This window comes from Rana temporaria, chromosome 7 (assembly GCF_905171775.1).
Source record: "Rana temporaria chromosome 7, aRanTem1.1, whole genome shotgun sequence".
Lineage (NCBI taxonomy): Eukaryota > Metazoa > Chordata > Amphibia > Anura > Ranidae > Rana > Rana temporaria.
The window spans coordinates 210734130-210750969 of record NC_053495.1 but is presented as its reverse complement, the minus strand read 5'-3'; the positions used below and the strand labels follow the sequence as shown (position 1 = coordinate 210750969).

The window sequence follows — 16840 nt, the reverse complement described above, 5'->3', positions numbered from 1 at the left end:
AGAAGGAGAGGAGAAGAAGAAAGAAGGAGAGGAGAAGAAGAAAGAAGGAGAGGAGAAGAAGAAAGAAGAAGGAGAGGAGAAGGAGGAGAAGGAGAAGAAAGAAGAAGAAGGAGAGGAGAAGAAAGAAGGAGAGGAGAAGGAGAAGAAGAAAGGAGAGGAGAAGAAGAAAGAAGGAGAGGAGAAGAAGAAAGAAGGAGAGGAGAAGAAGAAGAAAGAAGGAGAGGAGAAGAAGAAAGAAGGAGAGGAGAAGAAGAAAGAAGGAGAGGAGGAGAAGAAAGAAGGAGAGGAGAAGAAGAAAGAAGGAGAGGAGGAGAAGAAAGAAGGAGAGGAGAAGAAGAAGAAAGAAGGAGAGGAGAAGAAGAAAGAAGGAGAGGAGGAGAAGGAGAGGAGAAGGAGGAGAAGGAGAAGAAGAAGAAAGAAGAAGGAGAGGAGAAGAAAGAAGGAGAGGAGAAGGAGAAGAAGAAAGAAGGAGAGGAGAAGAAGAAAGAAGGAGAGGAGAAGAAGAAAGAAGGAGAGGAGAAGAAGAAGGAGAGGAGGAGAAGAAGGAGAGGAGGAGAAGAAGGAGAGGAGGAGAAGAAGAAAGAAGGAGAGGAGGAGAAGAAGGAGAGGAGGAGAAGAAGGAGAGGAGGAGAAGAAGAAAGAAGGAGAGGAGGAGAAGAAGGAGAGGAGGAGAAGAAGGAGAGGAGGAGAAGAAGGAGAGGAGGAGAAGAAGGAGAGGAGGAGAAGAAGGAGAGGAGGAGAAGAAGGAGAGGAGGAGAAGAAGAAAGAAGGAGAGGAGGAGAAGAAGGAGAGGAGGAGAAGAAGGAGAGGAGGAGAAGAAGGAGAGGAGGAGAAGAAGAAAGAAGGAGAGGAGGAGAAGAAGGAGAGGAGGAGAAGAAGGAGAGGAGGAGAAGAAGGAGAGGAGGAGAAGAAGGAGAGGAGGAGAAGGAGAGGAGAAGGAGGAGAAGGAGAAGAAGAAAGAAGGAGAGGAGGAGAAGAAGGAGAGGAGGAGAAGAAGAAAGAAGGAGAGGAGGAGAAGAAGGAGAGGAGGAGAAGAAGGAGAGGAGGAGAAGAAGGAGAGGAGGAAAAGAGAGAAGAGAGAAGAGAGAAGAGAGAAGAAGAAGAAAGAAGAAAAGGAGAGGAGAAGAAGAAAGAAGGAGAAGAAAGGAAAGAAGAAATAAGAATCCATGCGAGTTCAGAATCTCATCCCCTCCCCCATGATAATCGCATTTATAGAATAAAATCTTTCCATTTTCCTTACATTCCCTATTATATTCCTGGTGATGTCATCGCTGGGCCTCTGTGCTTCTCTATGCAATGCAGGCAGATCATAGCTGGTGGGAGGGGTCAGCAGGGTGCTGTACAGAGCTTCCTGAAAACATCAAAGCGCCCTGCACGCAGTAGGAGGAGCTATGCAAATATCAAAATGCCTTGATGGGCGGGGTCAGTCTGGAGGAGTGGGCGTTCCTAGGCAGGCTGTATTTGCATAGGTAACGCCCAGATGTAAAATCAAATGAATAAAAGGTGGCGGGGCCAGGGATAGTCAGGCTGGGGAGGAAAGCACTAAATGATGAAGCCCCACCTCCTTTCCTCAGTGTGGGAGGTACAGGAGGCTCAGCTATCATTTTATAACTGAAACCACGCCCCATTTTCCCAGTGCATTGTGGGAGGAGCAGAGGGCTTGAAAAAAAAAAAAAAACAGAAGTGACTCCAGAACAGATGACTCTATACTTAAAGCCACGCCTTCTTGTGCACTGTGGGAGGAGTAAAGGGCTCAGCTGTCATCTTATACTTAAAGCTCCGCCTCCTTTTTGTCAATGCATTGTGGGAGGAGCAGAGGACTCAGCTGTCATCTTCTACCTGAAGCCACACCCTTATTCCCCAGTGCATTGTGGGAGGAGCAGAAGGCTCAGCTGTCATCTTACACCGGAAGCCACACCCCTTTTCCCCCAGTGCATTGTGGGAGGAGCAGAGGTCTCAGTTGTCATTTTATACCTGAAGCTCCACCCTTTTTTTCAGTGCATTGTGGGAGGAGCAGAGGGCTCAGCTGTCATATTATACCTGAAGCCCCACCCTTTTTTTCAGTGCATTGTGGGAGGAGCAGAGGGCTCAGCTATCATATTATACCTGAAGCCCCACCCTTTTTTTCAGTGCATTGTGGGAGGAGCAGAGGGCTCAGCTGTCATCTTATACCTGAAGCCCCACCCTTTTTTCCCAGTGCATTGTGGGAGGAGCAGGGGGCTCAGCTGTCATCTTACACCAGAAGCCACACCCCTTTTCCCCCAGTGCATTGTGGGAGGAGCAGAGGGCTCAGCTGTCATATTATACCTGAAGCCCCACCCTTTTTTTCAGTGCATTGTGGGAGGAGCAGAGGGCTCAGCTGTCATCTTATACCTGAAGCCCCACCCTTTTTTCCCAGTGCATTGTGGGAGGAGCAGAGGGCTCAGCTGTCATCTTATACCTGAAGCCCCACCTTTTTTCAGTGCATTGTGGGAGGAGCAGAGGGCTCAGCTGTCATCTTATACCTGAAGCCCCACCCTTTTTTCCCAGTGCATTGTGGGAGGAGCAGGGGGCTCAGCTGTCATCTTACACCAGAAGCCACACCACTTTTTTCCCAGTGCATTGTGGGAGGAGCAGAGGGCTCAGCTGTCATCTTCTACCTGAAGCCCCACCTTTTTTCAGTGCATTGTGGGAGGAGCAGAGGGCTCAGATGGCACTTTAGGCAATAATAACAGTGCGTTGATGGGCGGGTGTCAGTCTGGAGGAGTGGGCGTTCCTAGGCGGGCTGTATTTACATAGGTAACGCCCACATGAGATGCCGAGCCTCCATGATTGCAGGAACTGGAAATCCAATGAATATTAAGGGTGGAGCCAGGGACCAGTCAGGTCGGTGAGTGGAGCCACACTTCAAATGTTATTGAAAAAAAAATTACCCTTACACTTGAATCTCCGCCTCCCCTTTTCAGTGCATTGTGGGAGGAGCAGAGGGTCACCTGGCACTATAGCCAATTATCACAGTGCGTTGATGGGCGGGTGTCAGTCTGGAGGAGTGAGCATTCCTAGGCAGGCTGGATTTGCATAGGTAACGCCCACCACATGTGGTGCCAAGCCTCCATGATTGCAGGAACTGAAATCCAATGAATGAAAGGGGCGTGGTCAGGGACAGTCAGACAGGAGAAGAAAGAGCGAGATCATGCTGGACGTCCTCCAGACAGGAAATGGGGCGGGGCTCTATCTGACTTTCTGCAGCTTCTGATGCACATGGTGAGAAGCTCACAGTGTGCAGTGAAATCAGAGGAAGATATTTCAGTCCAGGAGAGGAGCCGCTACACCTGTAGAAGACCATGGTCCTCACTGTGGGCAGGTAGACCATGGCGGGTCTCCAGTGATCGGTTCGCCCGATCTCTATTCCATATATTGAGAACTTGGCATGGTGGGGGTGGGGTACCTGTAATGTACAGGCCCTTGTATATGGGAACCGTCAGTACAGACCTCCGCAGTGTCAGGTTTCAGGGCTTCTTCTAGGAAAATTCTGCAAATTCATTCTGAGAACCGTTCGTGTGAATTCCGACATCCCAGGCAGGAATGACTTAACCCCCAACCTGCCGGAGGGAGAGAACGAGGGTCCCATATACCGGGGTACCAAGAGTGCCCCATCACCCCCTAATCCAACAGCCCAACACGGGGGAAGGGAAAAACAGGAAATGAGGAACAGGATGGAGAAGAGAGACTGGGAAGAGAAGGGGAAAGAGACTGGGAAGAGAAGAGGAAAGAGACTGGGAAGAGAAGAGGAAAGAAACTGGGAAGAGAAGAGGAAAGAGACTGGGAAGAGAAGGGGAAAGAGACTGGAAAGAGAAGAGGAAAAGAGACTGGGAAGAGAAGAGGAAAAGAGACTGGGAAGAGAAGAGGAAAGAGACTGGAAAGAGACTGGGAAGAGCAGAGGAAAGAGACTGGGAAGAGAAGAGGAAAAGAGACTGGGAAGAGAAGAGGAAAAGAGACTGGGAAGAGAAGAGGAAAAGAGACTGGGAAGAGAAGAGGAAAAGAGACTGGGAAGAGAAGAGGAAAGAGACTGGAAAGAGACTGGGAAGAGCAGAGGAAAGAGACTGGGAAGAGAAGAAGAGGAAAGAGACTGGGAAGAGAAGAAGAGGAAAGAGACTGGGAAGAGAAGAAGAGGAAAGAGACTGGGAAGAGAAGGGGAAAGAGACTGGGAAGAGAAGAGGAAAGAGACTGGGAAGAGAAGAGGAAAGAGACTGGGAAGAGAAGAGCAAAGAGACTGGGAAGAGAAGAGCAAAGAGACTGGGAAGAGCAGAGGAAAGAGACTGGGAAGAGCAGAGGAAAAAGACTGGAAAGAGACTGGGAAGAGCAGAGGAAAGAGACTGGGAAGAGAAGAAGAGGAAAGAGACTGGGAAGAGAAGAAGAGGAAAGAGACTGGGAAGAGAAGAAGAGGAAAGAGACTGGGAAGAGAAGGGGAAAGAGACTGGGAAGAGAAGAGGAAAGAGACTGGGAAGAGAAGAGGAAAGAGACTGGGAAGAGAAGAGCAAAGAGACTGGGAAGAGAAGAGCAAAGAGACTGGGAAGAGCAGAGGAAAGAGACTGGGAAGAGCAGAGGAAAGAGACTGGGAAGAGAAGGTGAAAGAGACTGGGAAGAGAAGGTGAAAAAGACTGGGAAGAGAAGAGCAAAAAGACTGGGAAGAGCAGAGGAAAGAGACTGGGAAGAGAAGAAGAGGAAAGAGACTGGGAAGAGAAGAAGAGGAAAGAGACTGGGAAGAGAAGAGGAAAGAGACTGGGAAGAGAAGAGGAAAGAGACTGGGAAGAGAAGAGGAAAGAGACTGGGAAGAGAAGAGGAAAGAGACTGGGAAGAGAAGAGGAAAGAGACTGGGAAGAGAAGAGGAAAGAGACTGGGAAGAGAAGGGAAGGAAAGAGACTGGGAAGAGAAGAGGAAAGAGACTGGGAAGAGAAGGGAAGGAAAGAGACTGGGAAGAGAAGAGGAAAGAGACTGGGAAGAGAAGAAGAGGAAAGAGACTGGGAAGAGAAGAGGAAAGAGACTGGGAAGAGAAGAGGAAAGAGACTGGGAAGAGAAGGGAAGGAAAGAGACTGGGAAGAGAAGAGCAAAGAGACTGGGAAGAGCAGAGGAAAGAGACTGGGAAGAGAAGAAGAGGAAAGAGACTGGGAAGAGAAGAAGAGGAAAGAGACTGGGAAGAGAAGAGGAAAGAGACTGGGAAGAGAAGAGGAAAGAGACTGGGAAGAGAAGAGGAAAGAGACTGGGAAGAGAAGAGGAAAGAGACTGGGAAGAGAAGGGAAGGAAAGAGACTGGGAAGAGAAGAGGAAAGAGACTGGGAAGAGAAGAGGAAAGAGACTGGGAAGAGAAGGGAAGGAAAGGAAAGAGACTGGGAAGAGAAGAGGAAAGAGACTGGGAAGAGAAGAAGAGGAAAGAGACTGGGAAGAGAAGAAGAGGAAAGAGACTGGGAAGAGAAGAAGAGGAAAGAGACTGGGAAGAGAAGAAGAGGAAAGAGACTGGGAAGAGAAGAAGAGGAAAGAGACTGGGAAGAGAAGAAGAGGAAAGAGACTGGGAAGAGAAGAAGAGGAAAGAGACTGGGAAGAGAAGAGGAAAGAGACTGGGAAGAGAAGAGGAAAGAGACTGGGAAGAGAAGAGGAAAGAGACTGGGAAGAGAAGAGGAAAGAGACTGGGAAGAGAAGGGAAGGAAAGAGACTGGGAAGAGAAGAGGAAAGAGACTGGGAAGAGAAGAAGAGGAAAGAGACTGGGAAGAGAAGAGGAAAGAGACTGGGAAGAGAAGAGGAAAGAGACTGGGAAGAGAAGAGGAAAGAGACTGGGAAGAGAAGAGGAAAGAGACTGGGAAGAGAAGGGAAAAGAGACTGGGAAGAGAAGGGAAAAGAGACTGGGAAGAGAAGGGAAAAGAGACTGGGAAGAGAAGGGAAAAGAGACTGGGAAGAGAAGGGAAAAGAGACTGGGAAGAGAAGGGAAAAGAGACTGGGAAGAGAAGGGAAAAGAGACTGGTAAGAGAAGAGGAAGAGACTGGGAAGAGAAGAGGAAGAGACTGGGAAGAGAAGAGGAAGAGACTGGGACAGAAGGGAAGGAGAAGAGACAGAAATAATGGAAGAAAAGAGGAAGAGACTTGGAAGAAAAGAGGAAGAGACTGGGAAGAAAAGAGGAAGAGACTGGGAAGAAAAGAGGAAGAGAGTGGGAAGAAAAGAGAAAGAGAGTGGGAAGAGGAAGAGAGTGGGAAGAGGAAGAGACTGGGAAGAGGAAGAGACTGGGAAGAGGAAGAGACTGGGAAGAGGAAGAGACTGGGAAGAGAAGAGCAAAGAGACTGGGAAGAGAAGAGCAAAGAGACTGGGAAGAGCAGAGGAAAGAGACTGGGAAGAGCAGAGGAAAGAGACTGGGAAGAGAAGGTGAAAGAGACTGGGAAGAGAAGGTGAAAAAGACTGGGAAGAGAAGAGCAAAGAGACTGGGAAAAGCAGAGGAAAGAGACTGGGAAGAGCAGAGGAAAGAGACTGGGAAGAGAAGAATAGGAAAGAGACTGGGAAGAGAAGAAGAGGAAAGAGACTGGGAAGAGAAGAAGAGGAAAGAGACTGGGAAGAGAAGAGGAAAGAGACTGGGAAGAGAAGAGGAAAGAGACTGGGAAGAGAAGAGGAAAGAGACTGGGAAGAGAAGAGGAAAGAGACTGGGAAGAGAAGAGGAAAGAGACTGGGAAGAGAAGGGAAGGAAAGAGACTGGGAAGAGAAGGGAAGGAAAGAGACTGGGAAGAGAAGAAGAGGAAAGAGACTGGGAAGAGAAGAAGAGGAAAGAGACTGGGAAGAGAAGAAGAGGAAAGAGACTGGGAAGAGAAGAAGAGGAAAGAGACTGGGAAGAGAAGAAGAGGAAAGAGACTGGGAAGAGAAGAAGAGGAAAGAGACTGGGAAGAGAAGAGGAAAGAGACTGGGAAGAGAAGAGGAAAGAGACTGGGAAGAGAAGGGAAGGAAAGAGACTGGGAAGAGAAGAGGAAAGAGACTGGGAAGAGAAGGGAAGGAAAGAGACTGGGAAGAGAAGAGGAAAGAGACTGGGAAGAGAAGAAGAGGAAAGAGACTGGGAAGAGAAGAAGAGGAAAGAGACTGGGAAGAGAAGAGGAAAGAGACTGGGAAGAGAAGAGGAAAGAGACTGGGAAGAGAAGAGGAAAGAGACTGGGAAGAGAAGAGGAAAGAGACTGGGAAGAGAAGAGGAAAGAGACTGGGAAGAGAAGAGGAAAGAGACTGGGAAGAGAAGGGAAAAGAGACTGGGAAGAGAAGGGAAAAGAGACTGGGAAGAGAAGGGAAAAGAGACTGGGAAGAGAAGGGAAAAGAGACTGGGAAGAGAAGGGAAAAGAGACTGGGAAGAGAAGGGAAAAGAGACTGGGAAGAGAAGGGAAAAGAGACTGGTAAGAGAAGAGGAAGAGACTGGGAAGAGAAGAGGAAGAGACTGGGAAGAGAAGAGGAAGAGACTGGGACAGAAGGGAAGGAGAAGAGACAGAAAGAATGGAAGAAAAGAGGAAGAGACTTGGAAGAAAAGAGGAAGAGACTGGGAAGAAAAGAGGAAGAGACTGGGAAGAAAAGAGGAAGAGAGTGGGAAGAAAAGAGAAAGAGAGTGGGAAGAGGAAGAGAGTGGGAAGAGGAAGAGACTGGGAAGAGGAAGAGACTGGGAAGAGGAAGAGACTTAGGAAGAGCGAAGGGAAGCGGGGGAGAAGGGAAGCGGGGGAGAAGGGAGACTCAGAGCGAAGGGAAGCGGGGGAGACTCAGAGCGAAGGGAAGCGGGGGAGACTCAGAGCGAAGGGAAGCGGGGGAGACTCAGAGCGAAGGGAAGCGGGGGAGACTCAGAGCGAAGGGAAGCGGGGGAGACTCAGAGCGAAGGGAAGCGGGGGAGACTCAGAGCGAAGGGAAGCGGGGGAGGAGAAGGGAAGCGAGGGAGAAGGGAAGCGGGGGAGACTCAGAGCGAAGGCAAGCGGGGTGGAGACTCAGAGCGAAGGGAAGAGGGGTGGAGACTCAGAGCCGAGGGAAGCGGGGGGAGACTCAGAGCCGAGGGAAGCCGGGGGAGACTCAGAGCGAAGGGAAGCGGGGGAGACTCAGAGCGAAGGGAAGCGGGGGAGACTCAGAGCGAAGGGAAGCGGGGGAGACTCAGAGCGAAGGGAAGCGGGGGAGACTCAGAGCGAAGGGAAGCGGGGAGAGACTCAGAGCGAAGGGAAGCGGGGAGAGACTCAGAGCGAAGGGAAGCGGGGAGAGACTCAGAGCGAAGGGAAGCGGGGAGAGAGAATGGTGATGGAAGTGGAGGGACTGGTGAATTATTGGGACCAGCATGGGTGTAGAGGAGTGCGGGAATCGGAGACGAGGACAAAGCCTGGTGCAATGTTCGGTAGGACAACACGACTTGTTTGCACTTCTATTAGGACGAGTTACTTCCCCTCCCGGGGGCCGACAATGTGAAGTTTTCTATAGAACGTCGGGACTGTTTGAAGTTCCCTGTAAATCCCGGAGGCCAAAGCAGAAATCCACACACACTAACCCAATAGTCCTCCATCATCTCCATATCTCACCAGGCCGGCCCCTGAGGATCCGATGGAGGAACTACAAGAAAACTTCCACAAATACACCATATATATATATACACAATACATGGCCGGCTGGTGGACACCCAACCATCACACCTATAAGAGCTTGGTCATGCCAAAACCATGGCCAATCATATGGATTTACCCCCCTCCCCCCATGGCCAGTGATATAAAAGGGGTGGGGCTTCTGTTATAAGATGACAGCTGAGCCCTCTGCTCCTCCCACAAGGAAAATTAGGTGGGGCTTTAAGTAAGAAAAGTCTGTTCAACCTCCTGTCCCTCCCACAATGCACTGGGAGAAGGAGGCGGAGCTTGAAGTATATTTCGGGATTTGGGCGGAGCAGCCAACATCTTATTTCTTTAACTTCCTGTCCCTGTGACACCTGTACAGGAAATGTGGGTGTCACCGGGACAGGAGGACCACCTGACCCTCATTCTACCAATCACTTCCTATCCTCTCCCCCCCACCCCTGGGTTTGGTCCCACCCCCTGCAGGTGGGTTGCCATGGCGATGTCAGTGGTCACACACCTCGGCGTGCAGGTCCAGGCTCAGGTCTACGGCGGCCTCTCCCAGAATCCTCCGGATCTCGGCCCGCTCACTGGGGGGCACTTGGTCCTCCACCATCCTCCAGAGTGACGGCGGGGGGTCCCCCATCTCTCCATAGCCGCTGTCCCGATCACTCAGAGCCTGAAACATGTCAGAGGGATCCACATGGACCTGGGGGGAGGGGATGAAGACGGTTAGTATGACAGACGGAATATAATGGGGGACAAAAAGCAGAACCCCGACCTAAATCCCCCCCCCCTGTCACATATTTTATATATAATACTTCTCTAACGAGCCGGGCCCTCTGATCCCTCCCATCCCCTGGGGGGGGGAGACAAATCACAGGGCCCGGAGGGGGGGGGCAAATCACAGGGCCGGGGGGGAGACAAATCACGGGGCCCTGGGGGGGAGACAAATCACAGAGCCCTGGGGGAGGAGACAAATCACAGAGCCCTGGGGGGGGGGACAAATCACAGGGCCCAGGGGGGGGGGGAGACAAATCACAGAGCCCTGGGGGAAGGGGGAGACAAATCACAGGGCCCGGGGGGGGGGAGACAAATCACAGAGCCATGGGGGAAGGGGGAGACAAATCACAGGGCCCGGGGGGGGAGACAAATCACAGGACCGGGGAGGGGGGGAGACAAATCACAGGGCCCGGGGGGGGAGACAAATCACAGGGCCCGGGGGGGGGGAGACAAATCACAGGGCCCCGGGGGGGGGGAGACAAATCACAGGGCCCGGGGGGGGGGGGAGACAAATCACAGGACCGGGGAGGGGGGGGAGACAAATCACAGGGCCCGGGGGGGGAGACAAATCACAGGGCCCGGGGGGGGGGGAGACAAATCACAGGGCCCCGGGGGGGGGGGGAGACAAATCACAGGGCCCGGGGGGGGGGGAGACAAATCACAGGGCCCGGGGGGGGGAGACAAATCACAGGACCGGGGAGGGGGGGAGACAAATCACAGGGCCCGGGGGGGGGGGAGACAAATCACAGGGCCCGGGGGGGGGGGGGGGGGGAGACAAATCACAGGGCCCGGGGGGGGAGACAAATCACAGGACCGGGGAGGGGGGGAGACAAATCACAGGGCCCCCGGGGGGGAGGACAAATCACAGGGCCCCCGGGGGGGGGGACAAATCACAGGGCTTGTGGGAAATATAGGGGGCAGACCCTGCGCTGTACTCCCCCCCCCCATACTGATCACAGGCAGGACTGAGGGGAGAAGGAAAACCACTGACATGCCCCCCCAACAACCAATCACAGGAGGAGTGAGAGCTGTCATCTGATTGGCTGGTTGGGGGACACATGCAGGACTCTCTGCGGGAGAACTCTGACTGTATATGGGGGGAGGGGGGTATTGGGGTGCAGGGTGGAGAGGGAGGGGGAGAGTGTTGGGATGAGGGGTATGATGAAGGGGGAGGGGAATAGGGTGAGAGATAGTTGGGGGAAGGGGGGGGAAGTGTTGGGGTGGTGGAGAGGTGGGGGAGGGGTAGTAGAGGGGTGCAGGGAGGGGGAGGGGTCTCTACACACCCGGTGTCCCCTCCGGTCACGTGACTCTCCTCCCGGTTTTCTCTCTCTCTGATGTAAACTCTGCCGTCACCATGGAGACCGGACACGCCCCCCGCCGCCGTTACAGGCCCCGCCTCCTAAAGCGCGCACAGCAGAGAGCCCGGGTGACAGGCAGTGACGTCATCGACAGGGGCGGGGAGCTTCAGACCTCCAGTCCCTCCCCCATCCCTGGTACCTACCGTCCCGCGTCCCCGTGTAGAGGGCGGGGAGTGATCACGTGACCGGGGAGATATAACTGGGGACCTGCAGACCCCCATCACAGGGGCCCCAACACCCCGCCCCTCCCCCATCACACTCAGGGGCCCCAACAGTCCGCACCCCATCACAGGGGCCCCAACACTCCGCCCCTCCCCCATCACAGGGGCCACAACACCCCGCCCCTCCCCCCATCACAGGGGCCCCAACACTCCGCCCATCACCGAAGCCCCTCCCCCCATCACAGGGGCCCCAACACTCCGCCCCACCACAGGGGCCACAACACTCCGCCCTCCCCCCATCACAGGGGCCCCAACACTACCCCCCTCCCCATTACAGGGCCCCAACACCCCGCCCCTCCCCCCATCACAGGGGCCCCAACACTCCGCCCATCACCGAAGCCCCTCCCCCCATCACAGGGGCCCCAACACTCCGCCCCACCACAGGGGCCCCAACACTCCGCCCTCCCCCATCACAGGGGCCCCAACACTCCGCCCCTCCCCCCATCACAGGGGCCCAACACTCCGCCCCTCCCCATCACAGGGGCCCCAACACCCCGCCCCTCCCCCCATCACAGGGACCCCAACACTCCGCCCATCACCGAAGCCCCTCCCCCATCACAGGGGCCCCAACACTCCGCCCTCCCCCATCACAGGGGCCCCAACACTCCGCCCCTCCCCCATCACAGGGGCCCCAACACTCCGCCCCTCCCCCCATCACAGGGGCCCAACACTCCGCCCCTCCCCATCACAGGGGCCCCAACACCCCGCCCCTCCCCCCATCACAGGGACCCCAACACTCCGCCCATCACCGAAGCCGCATGGCGCATGTTCCCGGGGTGACGTCATGGCACATGTTCCAGGGGTGACGTCATGGCGCATGTTCCCGGGGTGACGTTGTGGTGCATGTTCCCGGGGTGACGTTGTGGCGCATGTTCCCGCGGTGACGTCGTGGCGCATGTTCCCGGGGTGACGTCGTGGCGCATGTTCCCGGGGTGACGTCGTGGCGCATGTTCCCGGGGTGACGTCGTGGCGCATGTTCCCGGGGTGACGTCGTGGCGCATGTTCCCAGGGAGACGTTGTGGCGCATGTTCCCGGGGTGACGTCTTGGCGCATGTTCCCAGGGAGACGTTGTGGCGCATGTTCCCGGGGTGACGTTGTGGCGCATGTTCCCAGGGAGACGTCGTGGCGCATGTTCCCGGGGTGACGTTGTGTCGCATGTTCCCGGGGTGACGTCGTGGCGCATGTTCCCGGGGTGACGTCGTGGCGCATGTTCCCGGGGTGACGTTGTGGTGCATGTTCCCAGGGAGACGTTGTGGCGCATGTTCCCGCGGTGACGTCGTGGCGCATGTTCCCAGGGAGACGTTGTGGCGCATGTTCCCGGGGTGACGTCTTGGCGCATGTTCCCAGGGAGACGTTGTGGCGCATGTTCCCGGGGTGACGTCGTGGCGCATGTTCCAGGGGTGACGTCGTGGCGCATGTTCCCGGGGTGACGTCGTGGCGCATGTTCCCGGGGTGACGTCGTGGCGCATGTTCCCGGGGTGACGTCGTGGCGCATGTTCCCGGGGTGACGTCGTGGCGCATGTTCCCGGGGTGACGTCGTGGCGCATGTTCCCGGGGTGACGTCGTGGCGCATGTTCCCGGGGTGACGTCGTGGCGCATGTTCCCGGGGTGACGTGGCGCATGTTCCCGGGGTGACGTCGTGGCGCATGTTCCCGGGGTGACGTCGTGGCGCATGTTCCCGGGGTGACGTTGTGGCGCATGTTCCCGGGGTGACGTTGTGGCGTGTGTTCCCGAGAAGTAGGTCAGAAGAAGAGAAGTAGGTCAGAAGAAGAAGAGAAGTAGGTCAGAAGAAGAAGAGAAGTAGATCAGAAGAAGAAGAGAAGTAGGTCAGAAGAAGAGAAGTAGGTCAGAAGAAGAGAAGTAGGTCAGAAGACGAGAAGTAGGTCAGAAGAAGGAGAGAAGTAGGTCAGAAGAAGAGAAGTAGGTCAGAAGAAGAGAAGTAGGTCAGAAGAAGAGAAGTAGGTCAGAAGAAGAGAAGTAGGTCAGAAGAAGAGAAGTAGGTCAGAAGACGAGAAGTAGGTCAGAAGAAGAGAAGTAGGTCAGAAGACGAGAAGTAGGTCAGAAGAAGGAGAGAAGTAGGTCAGAAGAAGAGAAGTAGGTCAGAAGAAGAAGAGAAGTAGGTCAGAAGACGAGAAGTAGGTCAGAAGACGAGAAGTAGGTCAGAAGAAGAGAAGTAGGTCAGAAGAAGAGAAGTAGGTCAGAAGAAGAAGAGAAGTAGGTCAGAAGAAGAGAAGTAGGTCAGAAGAAGAAGAGAAGTAGGTCAGAAAAAGAGAAGTAGGTCAGAAGAAGAGACGTAGGTCAGAAGAAGAGAAGTAGGTCAGAAGAAGAGACGTAGGTCAGAAGAAGAGACGTAGGTCAGAAGAAGAAGAGAAGTAGGTCAGAAGAAGAAGAGAAGTAGGTCAGAAGAAGAGAAGTAGGTCAGAAGAAGAGACGCAGGTCAGAAGACGAGAAGTAGGTCAGAAGAAGGAGAGAAGTAGGTCGGAAGAAGAGAAGTAGGTCAGAAGAAGAAGAGAAGTAGGTCAGAAGAAGAAGAGAAGTAGGTCAGAAGAAGAAGAGAAGTAGGTCAGAAGAAGAAGAGGAGTAGGTCAGAAGAAGAAGAGGAGTAGGTCAGAAGAAGAAGAGAAGTAGGTCAGAAGAAGGAGAGAAGTAGGTCAGAAGAAGAAGAGAAGTAGATCAGAAGAAGGAGAGAAGTAGGTCAGAAGAAGAAGAGGAGTAGGTCAGAAGAAGAAGAGAAGTAGGTCAGAAGAAGGAGAGAAGTAGGTCAGAAGAAGAGAAGTAGGTCAGAAGAAGAAGAGAAGTAGGTCAGAAGAAGAGAAGTAGGTCAGAAGATGAGAAGTAGGTCAGAAGAAGAGAAGTAGGTCAGAAGAAGAGAAGTAGGTCAGAAGAAGAGAAGTAGGTCAGAAGAAGGAGAGAAGTAGGTCAGAAGAAGAAGAAGAGAAGTAGGTCAGAAGAAGAAGAGAAGTAGGTCAGAAGACGATAAGTAGGTCAGAAGAAGAAGAGAAGTAGGTCAGAAGAAGAAGAGAAGTAGGTCAGAAGAAGGAGAGAAGTAGGTCAGAAGAAGAAGAGAAGTAGGTCAGAAGAAGGAGAGAAGTAGGTCAGAAGAAGGAGAGAAGTAGGTCAGAAGAAGAGAAGTAGGTCAGAAGAAGGAGAGAAGTAGGTCAGAAGAAGAAGAGAAGTAGGTCAGAAGAAGGAGAGAAGTAGGTCAGAAGAAGGAGAGAAGTAGGTCAGAAGAAGAAGAGAAGTAGGTCAGAAGAAGGAGAGAAGTAGGTCAGAAGAAGAGAAGTAGGTCAGAAGAAGGAGAGAAGTAGGTCAGAAGAAGGAGAGAAGTAGGTCAGAAGAAGGAGAGAAGTAGGTCAGAAGAAGAAGAAGAAGAGAAGTAGGTCAGAAGCTGGTTAGAAGAAGGAAAAAAACAAGTCAGAAGGAGGACAAGACACAGTTAGAAGCAGCTCAGAAGAAGGACAGCAGTAGGTAGAAGCTGGTTAGAAGGTCAGAAGCAGAGCAGGAACAAGTCAGAAGAAGGGAAAAAACAGAAGTAGATTAGAAAAAGGTCAGAAGAAAAACAGCAGCAGGTCAGAAGAAGGGCAGTCACAGGTCAGAAGAAGGGAAGTCACAGGTCAGAAGAAGGGCAGTCACAGGTCAGAAGAAGGGAAGTCACAGGTCAGAAGAAGGGCAGTCACAGGTCAGAAGAAGGGCAGTCACAGGTCAGAGGAAGGGCAGTCACAGGTCAGAAGAAGGGCAGTCACAGGTCAGAGGAAGGGCAGTCACAGGTCAGAAGGACAGTCACAGGTCAGAAGAAGGGCAGTCACAGGTCAGAAGGAGGGATCACAGGTCAGAAGAAGGGATCACAGGTCAGAAGAAGGGCAGATGAAGGACAGAACCAAGTCAGAAGCTGATTAGAAGATCAGAATAAGGACCCCCTAGGACAGGACTATGGGACACCCACCCTTCTCCCTCTCTCCATAACATAGGGTGCAGCGGGTTTGTAGTCCTCAGAGATAACTGGAAACAATGTAACTGATAAGAGTCAGCACAGGAAGTTATAGGTGGACAGGATTTCTGGCAGGATCACCAGGTATATTTTTGCACTGATTTCACAGATATTATGAACAACTTTTAATGGGATATTTATCAGAGGAAGAAGGAGGAGATGATTGGGGGGAACACACCCTATGAAGACTATCGCACCCTATGAAGACTATCGCACCCTATGAAGACCATCGCACCCTATGAAGACTATCGCACCCTATGAAGACTATCGCACCCTATGAGGACTATCGCACCCTATGAAGACTATCGCACCCTATGAAGACTATCGCACCCTATGAAGACTATCGCACCCTATGAGGACTATCGCACCCTATGAAGACTATCGCACCCTATGAGGACTATCGCACCCTATGAAGACTATCGCACCCTATGAAGACTATCGCACCCTATGAGGACTATCGCGCCCTATGAAGACTATCGCACCCTATGAAGACTATCGCGCCCTATGAAGACTATCGCACCCTATGAAGACTATCGCACCCTATGAGGACTATCGCACCCTATGAAGACTATCGCACCCTATGAAGACTATCGCACCCTATGAAGACTATCGCACCCTATGAAGACTATCGGACGCACACGGCATCCAGGACTTTATCGGCGCCGCTCTGAATTCCGTTTCCAGAAGCTGGTGGTGTTTCCTGATCCCTCCGCAGAACGCACATTATCGGCCCCCAGGATCGGGGCGCGCTCGCACGCCAGATATCATATTTTTCTGCACTTGGATGAGAAAAGAAAGCGCCTGAGGAGATGAGAGATTTGGAAGGCAGTCGGAAGGTGATCTCCGACATTAAAGTGGTGTCTCCCTTTAAATTGACCCTTTCCTTGCTGGGAGCGCCAGGCTGTCACATCAAAGTTGTCTAAGCTCCACTAGTGACAGGCGCTGTCAGACAGCCAGGGCAGGCTACTGGGACCTCTGGGAGGAGTGGAGTCTGGAGGGGGGGGGGCATGGTCTGTGCCCTGTATACAGTAGAGGGGGGGGGGGGCATGGTCTGTGCCCTGTATACAGTAGAGGGGGGGTGGGGTGCGCTGTGCCCTGTATACAGTAGAGGGGGGGGCATGGTCTGTGCCCTGTATACAGTAGAGGGGGGGCATGGTCTGTGCCCTGTATACAGTAGAGGGGGGGTGGGGTGCCCTGTATACAGTAGAGGGGGGGGGGGCATGGTCTGTGCCCTGTATACAGTAGAGGGGGGGGTGGGGTGGTCTGTGCCCTGTATACAGTAGAGGGGGGGGGCATGGTCTGTGCCCTGTATACAGTAGAGGGGGGGCATGGTCTGTGCCCTGTATACAGTAGAGGGGGGGTGGGGTGGTCTGTGCCCTGTATACAGTAGAGGGGGGGCATGGTCTGTGCCCTGTATACAGTAGAGGGGGGGGGCATGGTCTGTGCCCTGTATACAGTAGAGGGGGGGGCATGGTCTGTGCCCTGTATACAGTAGAGGGGGGGGCATGGTCTGTGCCCTGTATACAGTAGAGGGGGGGGCATGGTCTGTGCCCTGTATACAGTAGAGAGGGGGGGGCATGGTCTGTGCCCTGTATACAGTAGAGGGGGGGGGCATGGTCTGTGCCCTGTATACAGTAGAGGGGGGGGGCATGGTCTGTGCCCTGTATACAGTAGAGGGGGGGGGGCATGGTCTGTGCCCTGTATACAGTAGAGGGGGGGGGGGCATGGTCTGTGCCCTGTATACAGTAGAGGGGGGGGGGGCATGGTCTGTGCCCTGTATACAGTAGAGGGGGGGCATGGTCTGTGCCCTGTATACAGTAGAGGGGGGGGGCATGGTCTGTGCCCTGTATACAGTAGAGGGGGGGGCATGGTCTGTGCCCTGTATACAGTAGAGGGGGGGGGCATGGTCTGTGCCCTGTATACAGTA

General features: G+C 53.5%; 1 protein-coding gene across 1 annotated transcript in view; it reads right to left on the bottom strand.

Moving 5' to 3' along the window:
• Nucleotides 1-10761, bottom strand: part of CCDC24 (coiled-coil domain containing 24) — a 58074-nt gene extending 47313 nt beyond the window's left edge. Inside the window, exons 1-2 of the mRNA XM_040360952.1 lie at nt 10630-10761; nt 9084-9272 (exon numbers count right to left, since the gene is read on the bottom strand). Of these exons, the coding sequence (XP_040216886.1) occupies nt 9084-9251 (168 nt within the window). The 5' untranslated portion in view covers nt 9252-9272; nt 10630-10761. The remainder of the gene's footprint in view (nt 1-9083; nt 9273-10629) is intronic.
• Nucleotides 10762-16840: the final 6079 nt, after the last annotated feature.